Source organism: Fulmarus glacialis, unplaced genomic scaffold (assembly GCF_000690835.1).
Source record: "Fulmarus glacialis isolate BGI_N327 unplaced genomic scaffold, ASM69083v1 scaffold22759, whole genome shotgun sequence".
Classification (NCBI taxonomy): domain Eukaryota; kingdom Metazoa; phylum Chordata; class Aves; order Procellariiformes; family Procellariidae; genus Fulmarus; species Fulmarus glacialis.
Genome location: NW_009231700.1, coordinates 1 through 22,120, shown reverse-complemented (window position 1 = coordinate 22,120; position 22,120 = coordinate 1). Strand labels below are relative to the sequence as shown.

Below are 22,120 nucleotides of genomic sequence, written 5' to 3'. Positions count from 1 at the left end.
CGGTAGTGTTGTAGCCTAGTTCAGCCATTTGGCAACTGAAGGCACAGCCGGACATCGGGGGTCTGCCCCGGGTGTTTGCACACTGATCCTCTGCGACTCATTGGGGACTGCAGCCGACACGGATGTTGCATTAACAGAAAGGGAAAGGTCATCGGCACATGAAAGTCGGGATTTTCCCAACAGAAAACAACCCACCCGCCCTCTCATTTAAATGCAATTTTCCAGCCAGGCTGCAGTACCTCCAAACGGAGTGCCAGGCACAGCCCAGGGTCTCCAAGAGCAACACCCAGGGACATGTCACCGGACCTTGTGCCTAGACATCACCTCTCCAAACTAGAAGAGTTGGTTTCTTGATACAAGAGATCTCAACTGGATTCAATTTTCATTTACATTAGATTACCACCTCTGCCCAAACCAGCAGCGATGCCGTCGACTTGCCCATGTGGAGCGAAGGAAGCCATCTGCTGACACCCAAGCTCCCCACAGCACGTCCTCACCATCAGCAAGACACTGGACACACAGAAGGAGCCTAATGGGGCTTTGAAGAATTATATGTGGTGTTTAGGGCTGCTGGAGGAGTGGGATAAAACTACTCGGAAAATATTCATTGCCAAACCCGTGAAGTTGGAAAATATCTGGAGAGATATCAGAAGTTGCAGACGATATTAAGAGTGGTGCCGTTACTTACACCATTCCCAAGTTTCTGCTTCTTGGGCTTGGGGTCATTGTAGGAATTGGCACCAGCGTTTAAAATGCATAAATCTTTGTTACTGTCTGTACCGTGACACTGCCAGCAGGGCTCAGGCTTCTAGATCCAGATCCTTCTGCGGTCCCACCTGCACAGATCCAACCAACCTGTGGCGTTGAAATCCCTTTGGCACTCATCCTTATGGACACAGAACGTTTTGCTGCCGAGCTGGGTGCCAGCATCTGCCGGGCTCTCCTCGCAGCATGGCACAGAAGTCAAACGAACGCTTCCCCTCCACATCCAACTCCAAACGCTCTCCGCTGTAAAGACCACAGCCACTGCCTCCCTCATCACGCTGCCAGTTACAATAAATTGCTGGCATGCACCATTTGTGATTTATCTTGAGATAGAGAGCATTATAAATATTTTCACCTAAGCAGCCCTAAAAACAGGAGGGAAGGGTTAAATAAAGGCTTTACCCTCCTTCTCAATATCAAACGTCAGAAAAATCTAGGTGAATAAATTCAAAAAAATCGATGTTAGCCTAGAAACGGAGACCAAAACTCAGCAGCCAGCCAGCCCAGAGTTCAGCGAGCCCCAACCTAACCTCAGCACCCAGAGATGTCTCTTGCTTTGTTCTTCCGCTGGTATCTTACATCCAAGGGGTCGAATCCCCTTTCTCTGGACCCAAACAGTGCCCAGCGAGGAGTTCTGGCTGCATAATCGGCCGCTGTGAAAGTCTTGGACCCGCCGCTCCTCTCGTGCTCTTCCACCAGCTCCTGGAAGCGGTCGTAGTTGATCCAGGTGCACCACTCGCCATTGATCTTGAACTGGAAGGAAAAGAAACACGTTACTGAGCCAGGGAGCAATGAGGAGTACCAAATACCACATTTATGCTAAGACGAGCTGGGTGCATATTAAATTGGTTACCCAGCTGTAGTCTTTTTTAATTTTCTAGCCACATTAAGGTCCAGAGTAAAGCCATCCAGAAGCTAATGTAGAATAACAGAAAAAAAAAAAGAAATTCAGGTGGACAAATACCTAGAACTTACTGTTTCTGAGCCACGTTTCATCCACGGGGTTTGACAACACACACAGATACAGGATGGCCATTTTTCTTACAGCGTTCGTCATTTAGTATTGTCTACCAGCAGACAACCTCCATGAGGGTTTGACTGTTGGGTGCTTTGCCGGACCCTTCAAAGTACCAGATCCTACCACCACTGAAGCCCCACTTTGCCAGGAGGAACGCTTCCACGATGCATCCCAAGCCTTCCCAGGCGTGTCCACACTTGCGAGGTGTCACTTACACCTGAAAGACCTTGGTTTGGGGAACTGGAAGAGCCTGGGAGGAAATGTGTAAATTTGAGAGCGATGCCCAGGTACCCCTTGATGAAGGGACCTTTCCAAGGTCAACCAAAGCCCCTGCTCAGAGCGTGTGACACCAATTCCAGAGCAGCCACAGTCTGGCAAAATGGTACGGGAGCAACACCAGAGCCATGTGCTGTGGTGATTGGGATGGGTTTGAGTGATTCTTGAAAGGGGCAAGAGGGCCGTCTTTGGGAACAGGGGAAGATAAAGAGGTTTAATTACATGAATCCTCTTTCCATGTGAGAATTTTAAGAATTGCTTATTTTGACAAGCTGAAGCTGCATTTGTCTAGCAGACCTGCTCTGCTAATTTAGCAACAGCCTTGACTGAATCCTCAATTAGGATTTATCTGAGCCAAGAGCTTATGCACTTCATCCAAAAAAAAAAAAAAAAAAAAAAGGGGGGGGGAACAACCTACCCCCCTTTCCTTTTTTTTTGGTTTTTTTTTTTTTTTTTTTTTTTTTTTCCCCCCAAAAACCTGATGGCTATGCATTTAAAATGGCACTTGACTTTCTGCCCAAGAACTAAAAGCTTTTCTGGTCAAAAGAACTGCTGACACCTGCAAAATTTTGCAGTCAAACATTGCTAATGCTAATCTATTGCTGCCTGCGTAATTACAGCGAATTCTTGCAGGAGTCGTCCTCCGCACAGAGCAGAGATGTGAGACTGCAGAGTCATAACAGCAGGGAACGAATCTCGCCGTAAATAAACTCGCCCAATGCGCATTCTTCATATGCCAAGGTGTAAGCCATGCTTCATCAAGGCGACACGTCCTCTCTCGTGTGTGCGGCCGCAAGTAAAGCAATAGCAGAGAAGACAACGTGTCGCCTGTAAAGCAGAAGGTCCCAAACAAGATCCAGGCTCAGGAGACCTGAACCTCCTTCCCAATGAGCGTGGAGGTGCTAGTGACAAGTTCACACCATGCATAAGACTCCTTGCTCCCCCAGATTTGATTCACTAACACTCAGCAAATTCTCACACAAATTAAGGGCAAAAAAGCCCCCAACCCACAGGGTCCAGCAAAGGCTATAACACACGGCACATGGGAGAGTCGTTTAGCACACGAGCTGTTGAGCTTATTCCCACGAAGAGTATGGAGCACTCCTAACACATCAGATGGGTCCCTAGATAGCCTTGAGGCCAACTAAGAGAAACCTAGCACATAAAGAACAAAAAAGCCGCCGAGACTTGAACTCAACTGAATAGGTAATTCGGTAAAGCCCGTTTCCTTGAAAACCAACGGGATGCTCTAATCTCAGGATGGAAGGGGGAGCTGGCAATGAGCCGTTAACCCTGTGGTCAAGAGTGGCTCAGCAAGAGCATCAAAGCCACAGGAGATACTGGTGCCACCCAGACCAGCTGAAAGGAGGGTATGGACTGCAGCCACCACCCGCAACCCAAACACTGGCGTAGATATTTGCCTCTCCAGAATCTTAAAGCTAGGAACTGCACCAAAACAGCGTACTATTTCCTGCAGGACATACTGAGAACTATTTCTAGACTATTTCTAGAAGAAGCCCTGCTCAGACCATTGCTCTGTCAAGCCAGTCAATGGTGAGGCAGCTGCACTCACAACGGGTTTAATTGGCAATGGGTGGGTAAAAACCCACCATCCTATGAATGGGCTGGCATCAGCGCTGGTGCTTTCATCATCCACTGCACTTCAACATCAGTATAACACTGTCACTGTCCAGCCCAGGGCAGAATCGGTCTCGTACAGGGATGAGAGTCTGACATGAGTTTCTGGGACACAATCAGACGGTTTCTCTCTTTTTAGAAGCAAACTATTTTTCCCCCCTTTATCATGCCGTGGCTCTATCTCACCACATTAGCTGTTCTTCCATGGAGTTAGTGACCTTTGATGAGGCTAGCGGCAGAAGGAAATAAAACCAAAGATCTCCCAACACCAGTCCCAAAAAGTCCCCGTCACCTGGAGTTGCGCAGCAGACGCAGCTGGCCTGAAGGCAGCGTGCCCAGACCCGCCGGCTCTCGGGTTGTGCTCCCGAGCAAGGTGGGATGCCAAGAGGTGGCTTGGTGAGTGGCCAGAAGGGACCTCTGCCCTCTCCTCCCCTCATCGCTCATTCCCCGTAGCATAAAGCACTATGTATGCTTTCCTGGGGATAAAACAGCTCCTGTGCAGGATAAAACCCTCCAGGCTTGCATAAACCATGTGCATTGCTCTGCATCCTGAACTTTGGCTAGGTGACCGAAGTGAGATTTTAAGCTATTTAATTTTGACTCTATCTGAACCTGCAGCTCCTGACACAATGGAGATATTAAGGCTGGGAGCCGCCTGCTGCAGACTAAGGTGACAATAGCGTTCCCACCAGACCAACTAAATGAAGGCTGCCTGGGATTCATTACAAAAGCAGATTAAATAATATTAAATATTTTTAGTGCTGCAATAGCACAGCTGTAAGACATGAAGAAATGGGAGCAATCCTTTAAGTGTGTCATGGAAAGCAATTACTTCTGCTGAGGAATAAAAACCAGACAAACATGGGGTGGGGGAGAACAGCCTCAATTGCCCACAAGATTTACAGATTGGATTTTAACAATTTTGTGATTATTCCATAGATAATAAAAGATTTAATACTCAAAGTAGTTTCACAACATCCATATAACAGGCGAGCCAATGCTAAACATCAGTGTTATTTCAGACTAATGCGGTCAGGTTTTTTATTGAATTTTTCACTACCTGGTTAAGTCTTTTAAGGTGATAAATAAATCGACAAAAGACAAATGGCTGAAACCCTTACCTCGTTGTTGTTTTTTTTTAAGCTAGCATCATAAAAAAAACGTAATAAAGCTCCTTCAGCTGGCTCTGAAGCCAGGCTGTGTTGTCTGGAAAGGCAAACTCGCCCTCCCCGAGGGCGTTGCTGGAGCAGCGAGATGACACGGGAGCCAGCGCACGCCTTCCCCTCGGAGCTCGTGCTCCCAGGGTCCCCAAGCTCGGGTCCCCAGGCTCCAGTCCCCGTGGTCCCACCACCAATCGCTCCCTACAGACATGGCACCGGTGCACAGCAATGCAAAACCTGCCCGATTTCTGCAGATCCTACAGCCAGGGCAAGGAACACTGCCCCAGGCAGGCATTAACGCTGGGAAAAAGAGAGGCTAAGGAAACAAGGGGAAACTCGTAATGGCCTTCAGGCCCAGAAAAGCAGATCTAGGTGTGATGCTGGACCAGCACTGGGGACCTTTGTCAAGGGGTTACACACCTCTGCCAGGAATGGCATGGCTGGACCCAGGGGAGCCACAGGGCAATGGTGCAAAAGGACGGAGCTACCTGCCGCGGGTTGTGGTGTCCATGGACGTGGCCAGTCCCGCAAACAGTCTATAGCAAAACTTATATATATACTGCAAAGACAATCAGGAGCCAGGACTAAAATGGAAAGCCAAGTTACCTGGGAGCATCAACAGAGCATGGCTAACACCTCCCTCTTCTCTTATAACTCACAAGAGTGGATATGAACAAGAAATTTCTCTAAATTATCTTTTGCAGTAGGTTTACAGCTGCTCCGACTGCAGAGAGAGAAGCTTCTCGCTACAGAAACCCATCAACATTCCTGAAGGAGAAGGGCCACACTACGTATTTCTTTTCTTATCAACGTATTTGCATAAGCAATTTTGGGGGGATAAAAACATATGCATATATTGAGGATGGACAACATAGTAGTACAATTTACTACATTCCTCCAGACATGCATAATTGCTGAGAAATAAACACACGGTTTATACAAAGGGATAAAATATAGGAGAGGAGCAGAGATGGTTACACATGAAACGCTAACACTGAAAAATGGAAGTCAGCCAAAAATCAGTTAGTTTGTCCTAACAAGGATAACGTTATATTTTCTTCAGAGAAAAACACACTGAAATGGGGAGGCTCCTCTTCTTCCATTCATTCTGGTCTTTAAAAAAAAAAAAAATGTAATGTATTTTCAGGAAAGGACTAAATAGTATGGGCTACATAAGAGAATAAAGCAGAGCAATGGAAAAAGCCTGCTGTGGCTCCTCGCAGAGCAAACCCTGGGTTGGAAGGACAGAGCCCGTCTCCGATGGGGAGAGGATCCATGGGAAACCTTTCTGCGACGAGCTGTGTTGCAGCGCAGCATCCCCGAGGAGCAGAGGGAAGGCTGGGAAGAGAAAGCAGAGCTTTGGGTCTTGCAAAAGCTATTCTTTAATTACTCGAGGACACGAAGATTTAGTCGTCCAACAAATGGATTCTTCCCCAGGCAGACGCACAGGGTTTAATGGTTAAATACAGCAGTTTTATGCGTAGTTTTAAAGACCACACACACACACACAAAAAAAAAAAAGAAAAGAAAAATCAGTGGTAAGCAGGGAGAACAGTGCATGCTTCAGTTGCAGGGGGGCACAGAAACTGGTGCAGCATCATACAGGGGGGCAGGGAGAGCCCACTGCTCCTCCGATGGCTTTTCTAGTTATGATTTCCAGCATTTTAAAACCTGGCTTTGCCAAATGTCTCAGTCGACACTTGTTTTAGTTTGCATATAGCATGAGACGTTAAAGGAGCATTTTCCAAAAGCAAGTCTCAGCAACTCAGCTTTTATAAGGCCAGCAGGTCCGATGCTTCCCAGTCCACATTTTTATGTCCCATCCCGAAAAACAAATTAAACCCAACTGCCAGCTCTGCTCTTCGACATTCAGAAACTAAGTCTTTTCCCTGCCTGAGTGTTAAAATCCCAGCCAAGCAACACAAGCTGACAGCTCGCGCTGCCGGGGTGCCCTGCTCCCCGTGTCCTCTCCCCACGGAGCGGCTGGATCCAGCACCGTTTGCTTGGCCCCTTCCCGGCTGCCACCTGCAAACCAACCCCCAAGTGCCAACAGCAACACTGCTGTCCATGGCTTTGGCGACCCAGGGCTGCAAGAGGCATTCAGTGTTGCAGGCAGGAGGTTCCGTTCCAAAAAAACTAACATCCTGCCCCCGCCCCCAAAAAACCACCTCCCCAAAAAACAAAAATAATTTTGTGCATAAAGACTTTTTTTTTTTTAAGGGAAGTAATGCGTTCAGAGCCTGCAAACGTTAAAGTCCCTGCACTGCCTGAGCGTTTAAACACACAGAGGGATTTCAAAAAACCCACTACTACACTCCATTTATATTCTTTCCTGAGAAGAAAACTTATCTTTGAATTATCTTTGGAGAAGCAGTCAGGATATCCTCAGTCTGTTTTTCAGTGGCTTTCCTTGAAACACTTTCTTTGCTGAGCTTAAATATATTCTTTTGCTATTGAGGAAAAGCATTGTTCTGGGGAGACGGAGTGTGGCTTTGCACACAGGTCTTAAGCAGATTTATTTATTTTTAATTCCATGCTTACATATCTATGGTTCTGAAACTCAAAAACTTGTTTTCAAGTATCGGTGCAGCCTCCTGCCAGCTGTGCAGACTAGGTCTCTCAGGTGGGGTGAGCACACAGCCCACAGGGTCACTGAAGATCCTTGTCCCACCCAGGCACACTACAGGGCTTTATTAAGAGTATTCTGAGGAAAAAAAAAATCTGTAGTAGAAATGTTCCTTTCCTTAGAACCCCTGGCAGCAGCTGGAACAACTCAGCAGCATCAAAACACTGCAAGTTTCATCAATCTGCAGTGATATATGTGAATATTCACATATGCATATGTGAATACATGAATACAAAAATAAATCCATCTCAGTTACTTATTACGCTGGCCACAACTGGCCATGTGGCGGGGCAGGAGTTAACAGCCATCATCCCTTCTATTTCCTCTCACGTTTTCACTGTCACCAAAGAGACCAGGGGACACTTACAGACCCCAGGTCTACTGCAGCGTATCGGTCCTAAAGAAACAGCACAAAGCTTGCAGGGAATCGCTCTGTGATCCACATCCACACATTCAGTGGGGTAATGTACACATCTGGACTTTCTATAATGGACAGACAGAAGTCTCATGAACTGTCTAGACGGTGCAGCTGGGCTCTTGCAGGCTGCAGGAATTTAAATAGTGCAGCAGCTGAGGCTGTGCACGAAGCCAGGACGGGTAGGTTCGTCCCGCTCTCGCCATGGCTGACTTGCCAGTCTTTACCTTTATGATTCCCCTTCTGAAGAATAAAATCACATCTTCCCACTCCACTTCACTTCCCAAGGTCGCTTGGCTTAGAAGCATTTAAGACCGCTGGTACCTGAAACAGGAGATGTCCGAGTAGAGGGTAATGCCATGTCAAACGTGTTACTTGGGAATTAGTTACCACTCCAGATTTGCAACGCAGCAGCTTTCAGCTGCTGGTTTTCTATCGCTGGTCTCCACCATCAGCCACTTCTCTGGGCACAACATTGAAAAGGCAGCTGGAAAAATGATCTTGATGGCTCCAATCCTGAGCTCCTTAATTTAAATTTGAAGACAGCCCATCATTGCAATAAACAAAACAGCTTTTACACTTTCACACAGAGTATTATTAAACAGATCATATATAATGAGAGTGCAAAGCACTTACATTACGCAACTGCTATGACTATTTTCGCCACCTGCCAGTATGAAGCTCTCCAAGTCAAACAAATAATTCATTGAATTATTACACACAGTTTCGCACCTAATTAAGGCTCACAATTATTTAAGGCTTCCTTTGTCGGACAGTGGAAGTGACTGAACTGGAGTCACTCAGGAAAAGAACAAGAAATATTGTAGATAAATTAATCTTAACAGGGTCATATCACTTGTTAAAAAGCTAAAAAACCCTTTCTTTTTAATTACCAGTTGTAACCTCAGGTTTTAGGGGGAAGAAATTAAGATTAAGCTGGTTATTAAGTCACAAATGTGTGCAATAGAAGGTAATAACCAATCCAACAGGACACTAGGACACAGCAGTGAGAGTATCACCATATCCCACGTCCATGGGGCTAAACGAAAATCTGCACAGTGACACCGAGCCCTGGGAATAATTGAGCTTTAAACCCCTCAGCAACTTCGCAGATAGCATCTATGAACAGTTAACAGTACCAAAAGTTTCCATCAATTTTAGATGGAAACAAAAAGTAGCCTTGTATTTATACATCCAGTGACTTAAATAAGTGCTCATTAGCAATCAGACACGTTAAAGCAGATGAAACACCTTCCAAAGCTGGCAACTAGAATGCCTGGAAAGGGGAATTGCTATTGTGTTTTCCGAGAGAGTGAAACAAAAAGGCGACACCAAACCAACACTGACCCGACCCGTGCGCTGCTGGGCGGGCACCGGCCCCCGCCAGCGCTGCAGGGCCCGACGCCCGTGGGACCGTTCCTCTGCAACGTGTTAGCTTCTATTCATTACACCTAATCTTGCGTGAGTTATTCTAAAGAAAAGATTCATTATTGCGGATTCTTTTTTTTTTTTTTAATCCCTATCCACTGCAGAGCAGAACATCTCGTCTGCCAATTAAGCCAGGGCTACATCCAGACAGTTTTAATTCCGATGGATGAAAAATGGATTAGTTTAACACAACTGTGATCTCCTTTTAATAACTAACAGATCAAGCACAGCAGAGCCACTTTCCTATTTGGAAGGAGACAACGGAAAGAAAAAAAACCTTCAGGAAACATAACATTTCGTACTCGTGCCTGCACTAAGGCTGTTTTTTGGCTACTGAGCCACCTTGTCCTCAGCTGGGAACTAACCCCGTCCCCTGCGTCTGCTGCAGACACGGGGATGTTAGACCGATTTGGTGACCTTCTGACAAGAAGCAGCCATCCAAGTTTGTTTTTCCCCTTGCACTGTAATGCTGTCACAGGCACAGGGTAACTGATGGGCGAGCAGGCAGAGAACGTGATCCAAATTCTGGATCTGGGATGCTGGATCGCAAGGACAGCCTAACACTCTCCAAATGATTTGCGAGGCAGGAAGGAAATAAAATGTGATGGACTATTTTTCTCTAATATAACCCTTGTTAGTCAATCTGCAGCTGGTAGTTAAGTGCTTCCTTTTCCTCCCTAAATATAGATGAAATGCTCAGCATGGAACAACTTCAACGCCTTTCACCCAACCTCTTAAGCCTTCTGCAAGTGCAGCCAGGACGCACGCGAAGCCTTCACATCCCATCTGAGCCCCCACGGTACAGACATGGGCAGTGCTGGAAAACCCAGTGGGAAGGAAAAGGCCGATTCCCTCTTTGCTGGGAAGATTTCTTGCTTGATGGAGAGGGATGAGCACCTTTGGCCAAGCTACCATCTCCCCCCAACTCATTTCAGTTCAAACTACCCATGACACCTGCCTTGGAGGTACCCTGTGTACCCTCAGCACTGCAGTTTGGTTATGGGAAATGAAATGATTACAGGGACCTTCCTAAAAGCATCTGCCTTGGGTCATTTTGTGGATGCCAGGCTCACCCTGCTGCGCTGGAAAAGGCAACGCTAACCCAGACCACATCCACCGGGGAAATAACCCGGCTGGTGAGCCAAGGGAGGTCCGGGGCACAGGACTGCATCTGCACCACGAGGGAACGTCTGGATCCAGGATTTGGACTTGGATCTGCTTGTGGAATTCAGGTGTATCCGTTTATTAAGGCAAAAAAGGATGACGGCAGCCACTTTTCTGACCCCACCAGCCATCCATTTCACCCTTTTAACTGAGACCTCCAAAGAGAGCAAAAAGCAACAGGATTTCAGGACTATTCCCTGTGCTATGCATGGCTAATTGACATGGAAATCAATCCCAGCATCACAGGGAAGAGGCAGGGATGCTCACACGTACCAGCAGACTTGCTAAGGACCAGGCCAAGCAGCAGCACACGATACAAATTGCACTAACAAGAAACTCGTGGCTGTAAAGCAACAGGAAAATGTGGCTGGAAAACAACCCACTTGCAAAAGTGAGGTAGATATTTAAATGAACATTAATAGGAGATAATTGGCAGGCAAGTGTTTCGACACAATGGAGCGGGTGGTAAACACACACGTAAAACAAATTCGACAAAGTGGGGCAGAGGGTTTTATTCTAGAAATTACCAAGATGCTAACTTTCATTCAAAAAAATCTTTGCTGCAAGGCAGCTGCAGCGCATTCCCCCTTCTTAGGCACTTGTTATGGTCGTCTGGAGGATACACTTATTGTTACAACCCAGGAAAAGTAGCCGCCTAAGGTCTCTCTCTGGAAAAGGTTACTTGAATTCACTATTAAATTATAAAGTTGCCACTGTCTCAATATCTCAGCCAATTAGTTCAAAAGCGCTGTAATAAATCAGATTTTTTGTACCATGGTGTTTATAGGATTTGCTACAAAGCAAACACAATTACTCAAGAATTTAGCACTGTTGCTAAAGAAAAGAATCAAAGAGGATGGAGCCAAAACACAGCGGGTGCTCTCAAGGAGAGAAGGAAACCAGCATGCGGGGGGGAGCGGAAAGCTGGGAGGAGGATGCAGAAAAGACAGGGAAGAGGAGCTCTCCCCCCGAGGGAGCCCAGAGCAAGCTCAACCCCGGCTGTCCTCGCTTGTCCTTCAGGCTTAAGAAGCTGATACCCAGTTGACCAAAAAAAAAAGTGGAAATACCAGTAACTAATGGTTTTTCAGGTCACGGTGAGTGGGGCACAGGCGTTCTCTGTGTTAATTTTTAGGGCTCTGTGAAGGGTAACTGGAAAACAAATGTTTTGCTGTAAGGCTTCAGTTTATGATACTTTTTAAGCTCTCCTGGGATAGTGCAGGAGTGCCAGATCGAAAGGTCTCCGAGGTTAAGTGGGACACATCTCACCTCCCGAGACTCACCGAGTCCCGAAGGCTTTCGCAAGCACCTAACCCATCACTGCGGAAAGACACTCAGACTCCAGGAACCCACTTCTGGTCCACAGGAGGAAAAAAATAAGGGGATGTGTTGAGGGGAGGAAACTTGGAAGCCTAATGGTAGATTTTTAAGACACTGAAGTACCCCAAAAATGCAACAGCTCCTATCTCTGCATCACATTTCCCAAGAAAAGAAGATAACACCAGACATACAAACTGCAGCTTCCTCCACCTAAAATCCCTTTTTCTCCCTAAATCCCTGACTTCAGAGCCTAAGTCCTAAACTATTATTCATCAAGTAAGCAGGTGCCAGTCAATGATTCTCCATAAATCAAGGAGCAGAGGCTGCAAGATGCATTATTTCTCTGACATTTCCAGACTCTTTCGTACAGGCTGGCATTTCAATATTGGTGTTTAAAATTATTAATATCAGCATTGTTTGAACACCTCAAAACTCAGACCTCGAAGAACACAGTGAAATAAATCACATTTCCTAATGATTTTTATTACTGTCTTCCTGCAACTCCTTAACTTTTTAAAGAAACCTTTGATTTTGCAATTACCCACTACACTTTGATTGTTCCCAGAGTACAGGTTTTCTGCAAATAATATACACTGAAAAATTTTGTTCTCCACTGGAGCCTGAAATTCAGAATTAAACGTAATAGAAATAAATTTATTTTTTATTAGTTATTTTAGTACCGAGTATAGATTGTTTCTAAAAGACGCCCTCTCCTAATGGCTTTGGAAAGCAAAGCAGCTGTTGAACTCCTCCCGGGCTGGTATTAATCTATTCTTGTTACTGTGTTACTTAAATTATGCACCAATAAGTTAGGTGGCAATCTGTTTCCTTTCTTTCCCTGGGCCCTTCACCTTAGAACGGAAAAGAATATTTTGCATTCAAGGATTTGCTCAGGCACAGTTGCCAGTGGCAACAACCAAGACTGAGACTGTAAATAAAGCAACTTTAAGGTGAGTTAAAACAAAAATAGTGCCAGGTATCCCATTTTTCTCTGCTCCTTTACAGATGTTCCCATAAAACTGCAAATTGCAAAAGCAAGCAACAATTTTGTAACTGTGCAGAATTTTTCAACAATGAGATTCTAACAATTTTCAAACATGGATTTAAAATATTTCGGATCTTTTGCAAGTGGTGATTTTAACCAGTTATTCCCCTGTGTGTACCGTGAATGACCTCGCATGGAAAGCCCTACACCGCCACTCACTAAAACCAGCTCCCATTTAAGCGAGGGATGCGAGAGCGCTCGTGACTTCAGCAAACACCAGCGAAAAATATGCAAAGAGGAAAATCATCACAATTAGCATAATAAGTAGGTGCTCCATCAGTTGCCTAGCTAGCACATTATTATACACTTTTATTATCTTTCTATTAAGCTTTTCTAAAGCTCAGAAAGCGAAATTGTACTTGATATTTTTCATATCCTGCATCCTTTAAAATTAATTTTTTTTTTTGGCATTTCACTTGTGTTCCAAATTGCGTTGATGGTATTTATGAAGGAACCCAAGTTTCAAACAAAACATTTCACACACACACAGGCTGCTGAGACATGTTTGGCCTGCAAAGCACTCCAGTAGCATAACGGGATGCTGGACTGGTGTCAGAAGGCAGCACCACTACTCTTCTCCATCTTTAGTATAGAGAACGCGTATAATTGTTCTTGCTGCTTCGTTTGTCCTGCAAAACAGTTTTGCAGAAAGGCAGCTCCAGTTCAAAAGGAAAGCATCCTCTGTTAACATCCACATACCAACATCATCTTCCAGAATTATTCCTCCAAAGGAAGAAAAATACATTATCTTAACTCTGGTTGAAAGGAAGGAGATCTACAGTTCTAGCAGGTATCACAAAGATCCAGAAGAGGAAAAACACAACCCTAGCCTATTCTGGCATAACTTCCTTAGCAAGCTGTCTATACCACTGAAAACCATAATGAAAATATAGAAACAAGACAAAGCCAGCTGACCCACCTACACAGGATTTGTTCTTGTCTTTCGCAAAAGGCAAAGCGAGTATGACAAAGCACAGGAGATATTGCACTGAACTCCTCCTGGAGCCGTTAAATGCTTCTTGCCTGGACTGCCACCGTAGTGCTGCGACCGGCTGCAACGCGCGGCGGCTTCAGTAACTATTCCACAACCCGCTCTGCAACACATGCTACGCTTTTTTTTCCCCCCAAAACGTACCCACCTAACTCTAGACAGAAAATGTGTTGAAACAAGGCAATTGTGCAACAGTTCCAAGGAGAAGATACAGCGCCTGGTCCCACCCCCTGGCACAGTCTCACCTTCTTGTGAGCTATCAGGAGACAGTTCGAGTGCTCGTGCTCGCACGCGATTTCATAGTCGGGGATGAGGTCGGCCAGCTCCTGGACAAAGCGCACCACCTCCTCGTGCCAGGGGACGTTGGCCATGGTGAGGTTGCTGGCTGAGCTTTCACCGCAGTACGTCACGCCCTGAGAAGAAACACGGAAACCGTCAGCTTAACCCTGCACAAGCGCAGGGCAGCGCCAGCACGTCAGCCACAGCAAACCCTGAAAACAGTCTGTTTTGCCCCCCCGCCTTCACACTGTATCTTATGGAAAGGTAACAAATTTGGAGACGGCATCAAAAATCGGTCTCTCCCTCAGTGACACATCACCAAACTACTGTGTGCCCAGCTTCCCCAGCAGTAAAACACAGGTTAGATTTTATCCTGGAAAGCAGCTTTAAAAGCATTCAAATGGAGGATGCCCGTGCCCCTGAGCTACCAAGGGACCTTCGAGAAGGTCACTTCGTTCTGGAACACGACATGCCTGGAAGAAAGTCTCGCACACAACCAGTGCAAGAAGTCAGTGGGACACTCCTAGAGATAACTGTCCTATGTGCCGCAGAGGTAAAGACCTCTCCCCTTCCAAGCCAAGGCTGCGATTTCTGCCACTGTCCTCTAGTATCCACATAAATCTTGTTCCAGGCCCTTGTAAAACCATCCTACACGCCCTCCTCCCTAACTGTGCCTGGGGAAGCTCCCCCGGCTGTACAGTGCTGGCTCTCCCTGCTTCCAGCTGTTCAATTTAATTATGAGAGAATTAAAACCGTCTATTTTAGCTGCAGACGATTGCTGTAACTGCCCCAGATCAAGAGCATTTTGGCAGATGAAAAGACAGTCCCTGCACTCTGAAACCCACTTTCTGTCTTCCCCGTGGTGCCCATGCAACGAGACCCAGGTAACCCTAACCTGGGGCACTACCGAATATCAATAATATTTGAGATTTTGAGTAAAACGCTCAGTTCTCTTCATACGATCGTTTGGATTTTGAGATCTCAAGGTTCTTCCTGACTACTGGTCATTTTATAGGGCAAAAATAGGATCCTCCCCGTGTTGGTGTAAGAAATGGGCATTTGCAAAGCATTATGCATCCATGCGCGGATGGGCTGGGCAGAGTCCCGCCGGGCAGCGGTAACCAGCCCAAGCACTGGCAGAGATGTGGCTCATTAGGAGAAAGGTGTAGATGCAGATGCTGGCAGGGTAGCAGCAGCTTGAGCCCAGAGAAACAGCAGATTTTTTAGACGTCTTTCCTTCCAAAGAAAAAGGGGGGAAAATATCTGCAAGTGTGCAAATCATCCTTCTCTTCTGTGCATGCACAAAGTGTATGATTCTTGAGAGCGCAAAGAGCAAAATCACTAAAAAAAAAAAAAAAAGGCACAAAAGTGGAACAAAGCAAAGGATGCCTGTGAGCCTTGAGATCTTCTGAAGACAAGTGCTCATTTTTAGGTTACAACCAGAGGGATGGAATTGGGCTTTAAAGGTGCGGAAATGGCGAATTTGCATGGTCTGGTGCCACATCACCCATTCTCTTCTCTAAGACACCTTTGCTAAACCAGAAGCAACTCCACGGGGATGAAAACATCTTCACTGGGGGCAAAAACAGAGTTTCCCCAGAAGGAACAGGGCTTTGCTTCTGCCCCTCTGCTCTAAGCTGTTTTTCTGCAGTAGCCAAGCACCTAACGATCCTTAACAAAGCCAGCAAGTCAACACCTCTGGGAGGGATGTGCTCTTACCCTCTTTTTACAGTCTGGAAAAAAGGGAGACAGAGATTTGCACGGGGCCACAGGAGAAGAAGGACGGCCGCCCTGGACAGCATCACAGCACTGCTGAAACCTCATCTTCCTAATCCAGCCTGCTTCACCTCTCGCCTGCTCCTCTCCACGGCAGCACTGCTCCTCCAACTTCCAGCTAGGACAAGACTTCCAAAAGTGCAAGAAAATTTCAAGGCTAGAGGAAGGTGCTGCTCTTTGCTGTTCATTCACTCCTTGGGAGGCAGAAGCATCCCAGTCGCTCAGCAATGAGCTCGCTGTTTAGAGGTGACCACGGCGCAGACCACGAGAACTGGTTTGCTGCTGGCTCTGCTGCTACCTCCAGCGATTCAAGGTTCCACCCAAGACCCTCGACGCTGGCATGAAAGGATGAACACGAAGCCTCACGTGGCCAAGTGCTTCTAGAAACCAGGTGGAGAACCCTGCTCAACCTCCTCCATCTAGCTAAAGAAACACAAGTCACCAGTTTCCAAGATTATTCTTTAATTCTCTGGCTTGGTATCGGCAGCTCTGTTCGCATGGAGGTCTGCAGGCTGCTCACCAAGTGCCTGCAGGGGGGGGTGGTAGCATTTTAAGGAAGATATTGAGCGTGCTCCTCCCTGCTTTTCCCCCAGACCTCACCTACAGGAGAAGACAGCTACAGCAACTGCCGGGCATTCAGAGCTCCAGACCCTTGTTTAAAAAAAAAAAAAAAAAAAAAATATAGAGACTGGGGGCCCTTGTCCAAACCGCTCAATATCTCCCCTGGCCATGAGCTAGATACAAAAATAACATTGGCACAGTAAAGTCTGTGCAAACAGAGTCAGTAAACACACAGCTTATTTTTCAGGGCTGAGTACACGAGCAAATACCCAAAAATATAAAGGCATTTGCAAAAATTCCCTCCAGCTTATCTCACTCTTGCTATCTTTTGCTTAAATTAATTCAGTAAATACTGAGAACTGTTTGGAAAAAAGTCCATCTCTGCCTGCGTCTCCCGCACACGCAGAGGGAGGGTGAAAATCCAGGCTTAAGTTGGTGCTGTAGAGAAACTCTTATTGTTTACTGACGAGTAGAATTGACTTGATGACATTAAAAAGCAGCTTGTGTTGTTTTGGTCAAAGGCCACCAGAACAACTGAGGAATTTCTATAATCCTACCACTCCACAAAGAGTCCGTGCTGCTTTGTGAAATGCTGAGAGCTGAAGTAATCGCCCCAGAGCGAACATCCACAGGAAACATCGAGGGATTTTTTTATAAGATTGATTTGCACTGATTGCGGACCTCCCACCCAATGCCATCTGCCAGCCAAAAGGCCAGCACCATCGCTCACGCACCTCCCAAAGCCCCCATTGCTCCTGATCTCCCCTGACTTGGCAGAAGTAAAGGTCACACAGTGCTGGCACATTGTATCTGCACCCAAAAAAAAAAGCTAGTCCGTGGGGTGGGAAGTCCCCAGCTCGTGCAGGCTGACGTGACGAGCACCACGAGCATCCCTTGGGCAGAGCACGGACAGAAGTTTCCCACCGCACATCGGTCTGCAAAGCTCTGTAGCTCACTAGTGTCAACAGGCAGCAGCACGAGTCTTTGGGGAAGCAGCTCTTCTGATCATTTTCTGGAAGCACGCTCAAAACTAGTCGCTAATTTAGAAGTGGCATTGTTCAAAAGACACCTTCATCCCAGATTTAATTGTATTAAGTCAGCAGAGATACTAGGTTCTTGCTCCAGCTCCCTTCTCAACCACCCGATACTGCAAACAGACCAAAGGAGAGCACGTCGGAGTGGGACACGTGTTCCTGCTGTGCCCTACACAACGCCAAGACACGAGCACTGCTGGTTTGGGTGATTTACTTGCAACAGAAGCTGAGGTCCTCCGGGTCACTGCAACACCCACCCCTGCAGCAGCCAGCTCCATGCCCTGCAACGATCACTGGTCAGTGAATGCAACCCCTCAAGTTCTCCCACACCCCACTCCACACAACTTCAGCCTCATCTTTTTGAGATCAGCTGCTCTTAATTTGGAGATTTGATCACTTGAACCTCTGAATTACTGATTTAGTCTTAGCCATAACCTCAAATTCACTACTGCCTTGCTTCATCTTTAATTAAGTTAGTAAAATTCTCATAAATCAGCTCAGCAGTATATGGCTTGCTGAGATGTATTTTTTCTTATTTCTTTCTTTCCAGATCTAATTCATTAAAGGCCCATCCAACTGGTTTAACCTGTGGTATGGCAACACAGGTCACAAACCCACCAGCACCCAAAAGGGCAAAGTCACAAGAAACGGCTTTTCTTCTAGACAAAAGCCAAACTCCTCTGTACCTCTCTAGGTGGTTTCATCACCTTTGCTCTTTGGCTGAGCTATTTTATTCCAGTCACAAAACCCCATCAAGCACCGGTCTTTAAAAGAGAGCACACACAATTTTATGGATTATTGTGTTTTGCATTCTCATGTTTTTCCCCTGTGAAGAACACTTCCGCTTCTTTTAAATGGCATTTGCAGCCACACTATGTTTATGGCACCTGGTCCCAGCTGACGCTGCACTCCCAAGACCTAATTCACGTACGTGAAATTTGAACGTCATGTACAGCAACAGAGACAGATCCTTTGCGTACACTTAAAATTAGAACAAGGTGAACCACACAGTGCTTAAATAGGGCTACAAAAGAAACAGACTCATGCTAATTAGAAACTGTACAAGTTTTGGAAGCAATTAGTTTCTCGCTGGTAAATTTATGAGGGACTTCCTCTATTAATCTGCCCAAGGAAAGGATATTAGAGCCGCGCACCATAACTCAGAGCCAGGGTGGAAGCAGGTTGACTGTGCACAACCGCAGACAAGTCGGGGGAGTGCTAAACAGGGAAGTACATTAATTTTTTAGCCCAGCTCTGAAAGTCTGAAAAAGATTTTAAATGTTCTTATATTAGAGCAGCCAGCCACACAAATAATAGGATATGTATCTCCAGATTTCAGCTGTATAGACGCAGCTCCATATAGCAATATTTTCCCTGCGTTCATTATACAGATTATGATTTGAGCAGCATGAAAAATGTATGACTACAGAGGGGGAAAATTCTTAGGAAGCTACAACATGACTCATTCTTTTAATAAACTTCGAAGATATCATTTACAAGCAAAGAAAGTGCAGAGGCAAATGGAATAACTAAGTGCTCGGATGGCTGATTAATTCACAAGCACAAATCAATGAAAATCAGCTTAGCAGCACACCGAATGAAAGCACATCAGCTTTCAACTTCCCCAACTTCTTAAAACTTGAGTTAATTAACAGTGCTGATACCACTTAAAAAATGTGAACAGTTGATTAGGGCAGTCATGTTAAATTTTTCAGTAATACACGAAGACAGTTATTAAGACATCAAGTAGGAAAGGAAAGGAAACCATTCTATTGTACATCCTAAGCTCTTACACCAACTTCCCTGCAGTAGGAACATCAACGATGCTGCCTCTTAATTAGTCTTTAATAAGGATGCTTTTAGCATCATAATCATGCCACACAGCTTTGGCCAAATACCCTGAAACGCAGAAGCCTTTTGAAAAACATCTCAGCTATTCTTGGTTATGCCGGTACGAATCCAGAGCAACCGCACTGGGCGTGCTCTGGATTTCTGCGCTGCTGTAACGGAGCCGAGCATGCACAACTGTACTTAAGCAACACCTTGTGCCAAGATGATTATCACTGCAGCGAGAAGCATGAGAAGCACATTTCTTCCACTGTGATCTGGCTCCTTGCCGGAGATCTCGACAGCCAGCAATCATTTTAATCCACGGGGCTATGGAGGAAAGATTACTGGGGAACTAAATATGATAGCGCTTTGTTTCTCAACTCTGAAACTCCAGGCTTCCCGACTTAATTACTGAACACGAGACCTTTCTTAACTCCATGCCCACAAATTATAAATTTGTTTAATTGAGGCTCATGTAAATTAACCGAAGAACAAAGTGTCGGCCAAGCTGCTGAGTGACAGAGCCACTGTTTAAAAACTGGGGCAGCCCTGACCCAAGACAAATATAAAAAGCCTCAAATGACATGTTGATAGATTGCACTCTCTGCAATAAAAATGCTTATGATCCGAGCATCAGCATTGTCCAAATTATATACACAAGTTCTCATGCACGTCTGCTCCTCTCTGGAGTGGATTCAGGCTCGTTGGTTGTTTTTAATAATCGCTTTCAAGTTGATTTAACAAAGGACATTGGTTTATTTGTGTCAGTTAAATCTGAAAAGCAGGGATGGAAATGGTTAGTTACGCAGCATAACCCCAATATTTAACACCAGCTCTCCAGATGCACCACACGTATGGATGGCTACATGCAGATCGGTGCTACAGCAGCTCATAAATCTTCAGCGGCTCCCTTGAAGTCAAAGGAACTCCTCCTGTAAAAGCTAAACTCTGAAATGCTAGTCGCAGCCTTTCATTCCAGCTCTTCAAAATGCGCCATATAGATATCGAGAGAGAAACGGCCCCTGTTAAATCACTCATCCCCCTGCTCCTTATGCCCTGTTAAAGAGAGACTGCAGAGAGGGAGGTGGAAGGAGTAGAAAGACTTAGCCTGGAAGGCAGGAGGTGAATTTTCAGCCAGTGACCTGCTTTGCTACGACCTGCTCCTACCCTGCCTCAGTTTCCCCAGCTGCAAAACACAGTACATGGTGCTAGCCCTTCTCCTGCAAGCGAGTACTCAGAGCCACGGACAGAAAGTTATTATCTACAGACTATTAATTGAGCACAGCAACACCAGGCCATCACATACAACCAGTCTCCATACGTTCTTTATTTTCTACAGCTTCCCTTGGTCATATCTAAAAGCCTCACAAGCCTAATGCAATTTCCATGCCCTGCGCTTCCCACTTATTTTGGATATTAACCTTCACTGAAACACAAAAAGTAGATGAGAACAATTCATTTTAGCTTGGATTTTCATCAGGCTTACGTTTGCACGCAAGCCCAGTGCTGGACTGCAAAAATTCCTCCTCGATTTCAGAAAGGTATTTGTATCAACATAGGTTTGGACGGAAGACTGACTTTTTGATGAAAGGTCACTTGAAAAATCAAAATTTAATCATTCACCTAAGTTTGCAATGGAACTTGTTATTAAGGCTTACTATGTACTCACAGGATGAAGAAACCCACTGATGTCACGCCGAACTCCTCAGACACTTCTACTCGTAACTTGTAACCTTTCGCTGGATCAACAGAAATAGCAAGCTGGGTCCCTGCCTCTGTCACCCATAACAAATGGAGCGGTTTTCAGCAGAGGCAGCTCAGGACCCACCCGGTCTTTCCACAGCAGTCCTGGGCAACTGCCATTTATCCAGCAGAGCCAGACCCCCCGGGTGCCCGACTGCCCTGCAGCTCCCCAGCACGCCTGAGAGATGGGGAGGGGGCACAGTGCCACGCACAGCCCCGTGCAGCCCTGCCACTGCCTACCTGGCTGCCTCGGACCCTCCGTGCCTCTTGTCTTATCCAAGAGTATGCAGGCGGGCTGTTGCACCCATGGCTCGCAGTTAGGAGAGAACAGCAAGTGGTCAGTGGGTTTTTTTTTTTTTGTTTGGATCTATTTTATAGCAGGCACTAGGACAGGAGATTTTTAACTTCATCTTCTCTTCATCTAAATGCAGACCAGAATGGCAGCAGGACTCTGAATAGCTTTTTGACAGGTGGGGGCAATCGCCTCTTGCTGCATGCAATTAAAAACTCATTAAAGCAGAGCTCATTTTCCTCATTATTTTAAGCACTTAAATAATCTTTACTGTTTAATATGACAAGACTGAGCAGACTGGGACAGATACTTCCCTCTGGTCCTTCCTTCCAGACATTTACTTGCTCATTTTAGTCTTGTAGCAAAGCTTCAGACGCCAAGAGCAGGAGCTGCAGTCCCAGAACATTGTCCCTTAACTCCGCTGGACACCAAGCCCATCCACCAGCAAGAGCTCAGCGCAAGGGTGCTGCGCTGGAGCCGGAGCTGCAGAACAACCATCAGGGACAAGTGCTTTCAAGTGGCTGAAAACTGATTTCACGAAGGCTTGAGGGCCAGGACACTCATCTCCGCTCTGCCCAAGTCCTGCCCTCACCCAGCACCATGGTATGCACAGCCCTCAAACAAAGAACAAGCCAGGCAGGCTTTTTAAAAATTCTTTCTTAAATTGAAATGGATGGGGAGAAGCGGCAAGGCTTTGCTCAGGCAGGAAGCTATGCTGCTATTGAGAGCTGCAAGATGAATCATAGAATCATTAAGGTTGGA

General features: G+C 46.0%; 1 protein-coding gene across 1 annotated transcript; it reads right to left on the bottom strand.

The window, feature by feature from the left end:
- Positions 1–1,296: 1,296 nt before the first annotated feature.
- Positions 1,297–14,256, bottom strand: LOC104081800 (S-adenosyl-L-methionine-dependent tRNA 4-demethylwyosine synthase-like; the record flags this gene model as incomplete). The annotated part of the gene is made up of 2 exons (XM_009584672.1): positions 1,297–1,518; positions 14,089–14,256. Coding segments are annotated over 2 exons (390 nt in total), but the record flags the coding sequence as incomplete, so codon positions are not given.
- Positions 14,257–22,120: the final 7,864 nt, after the last annotated feature.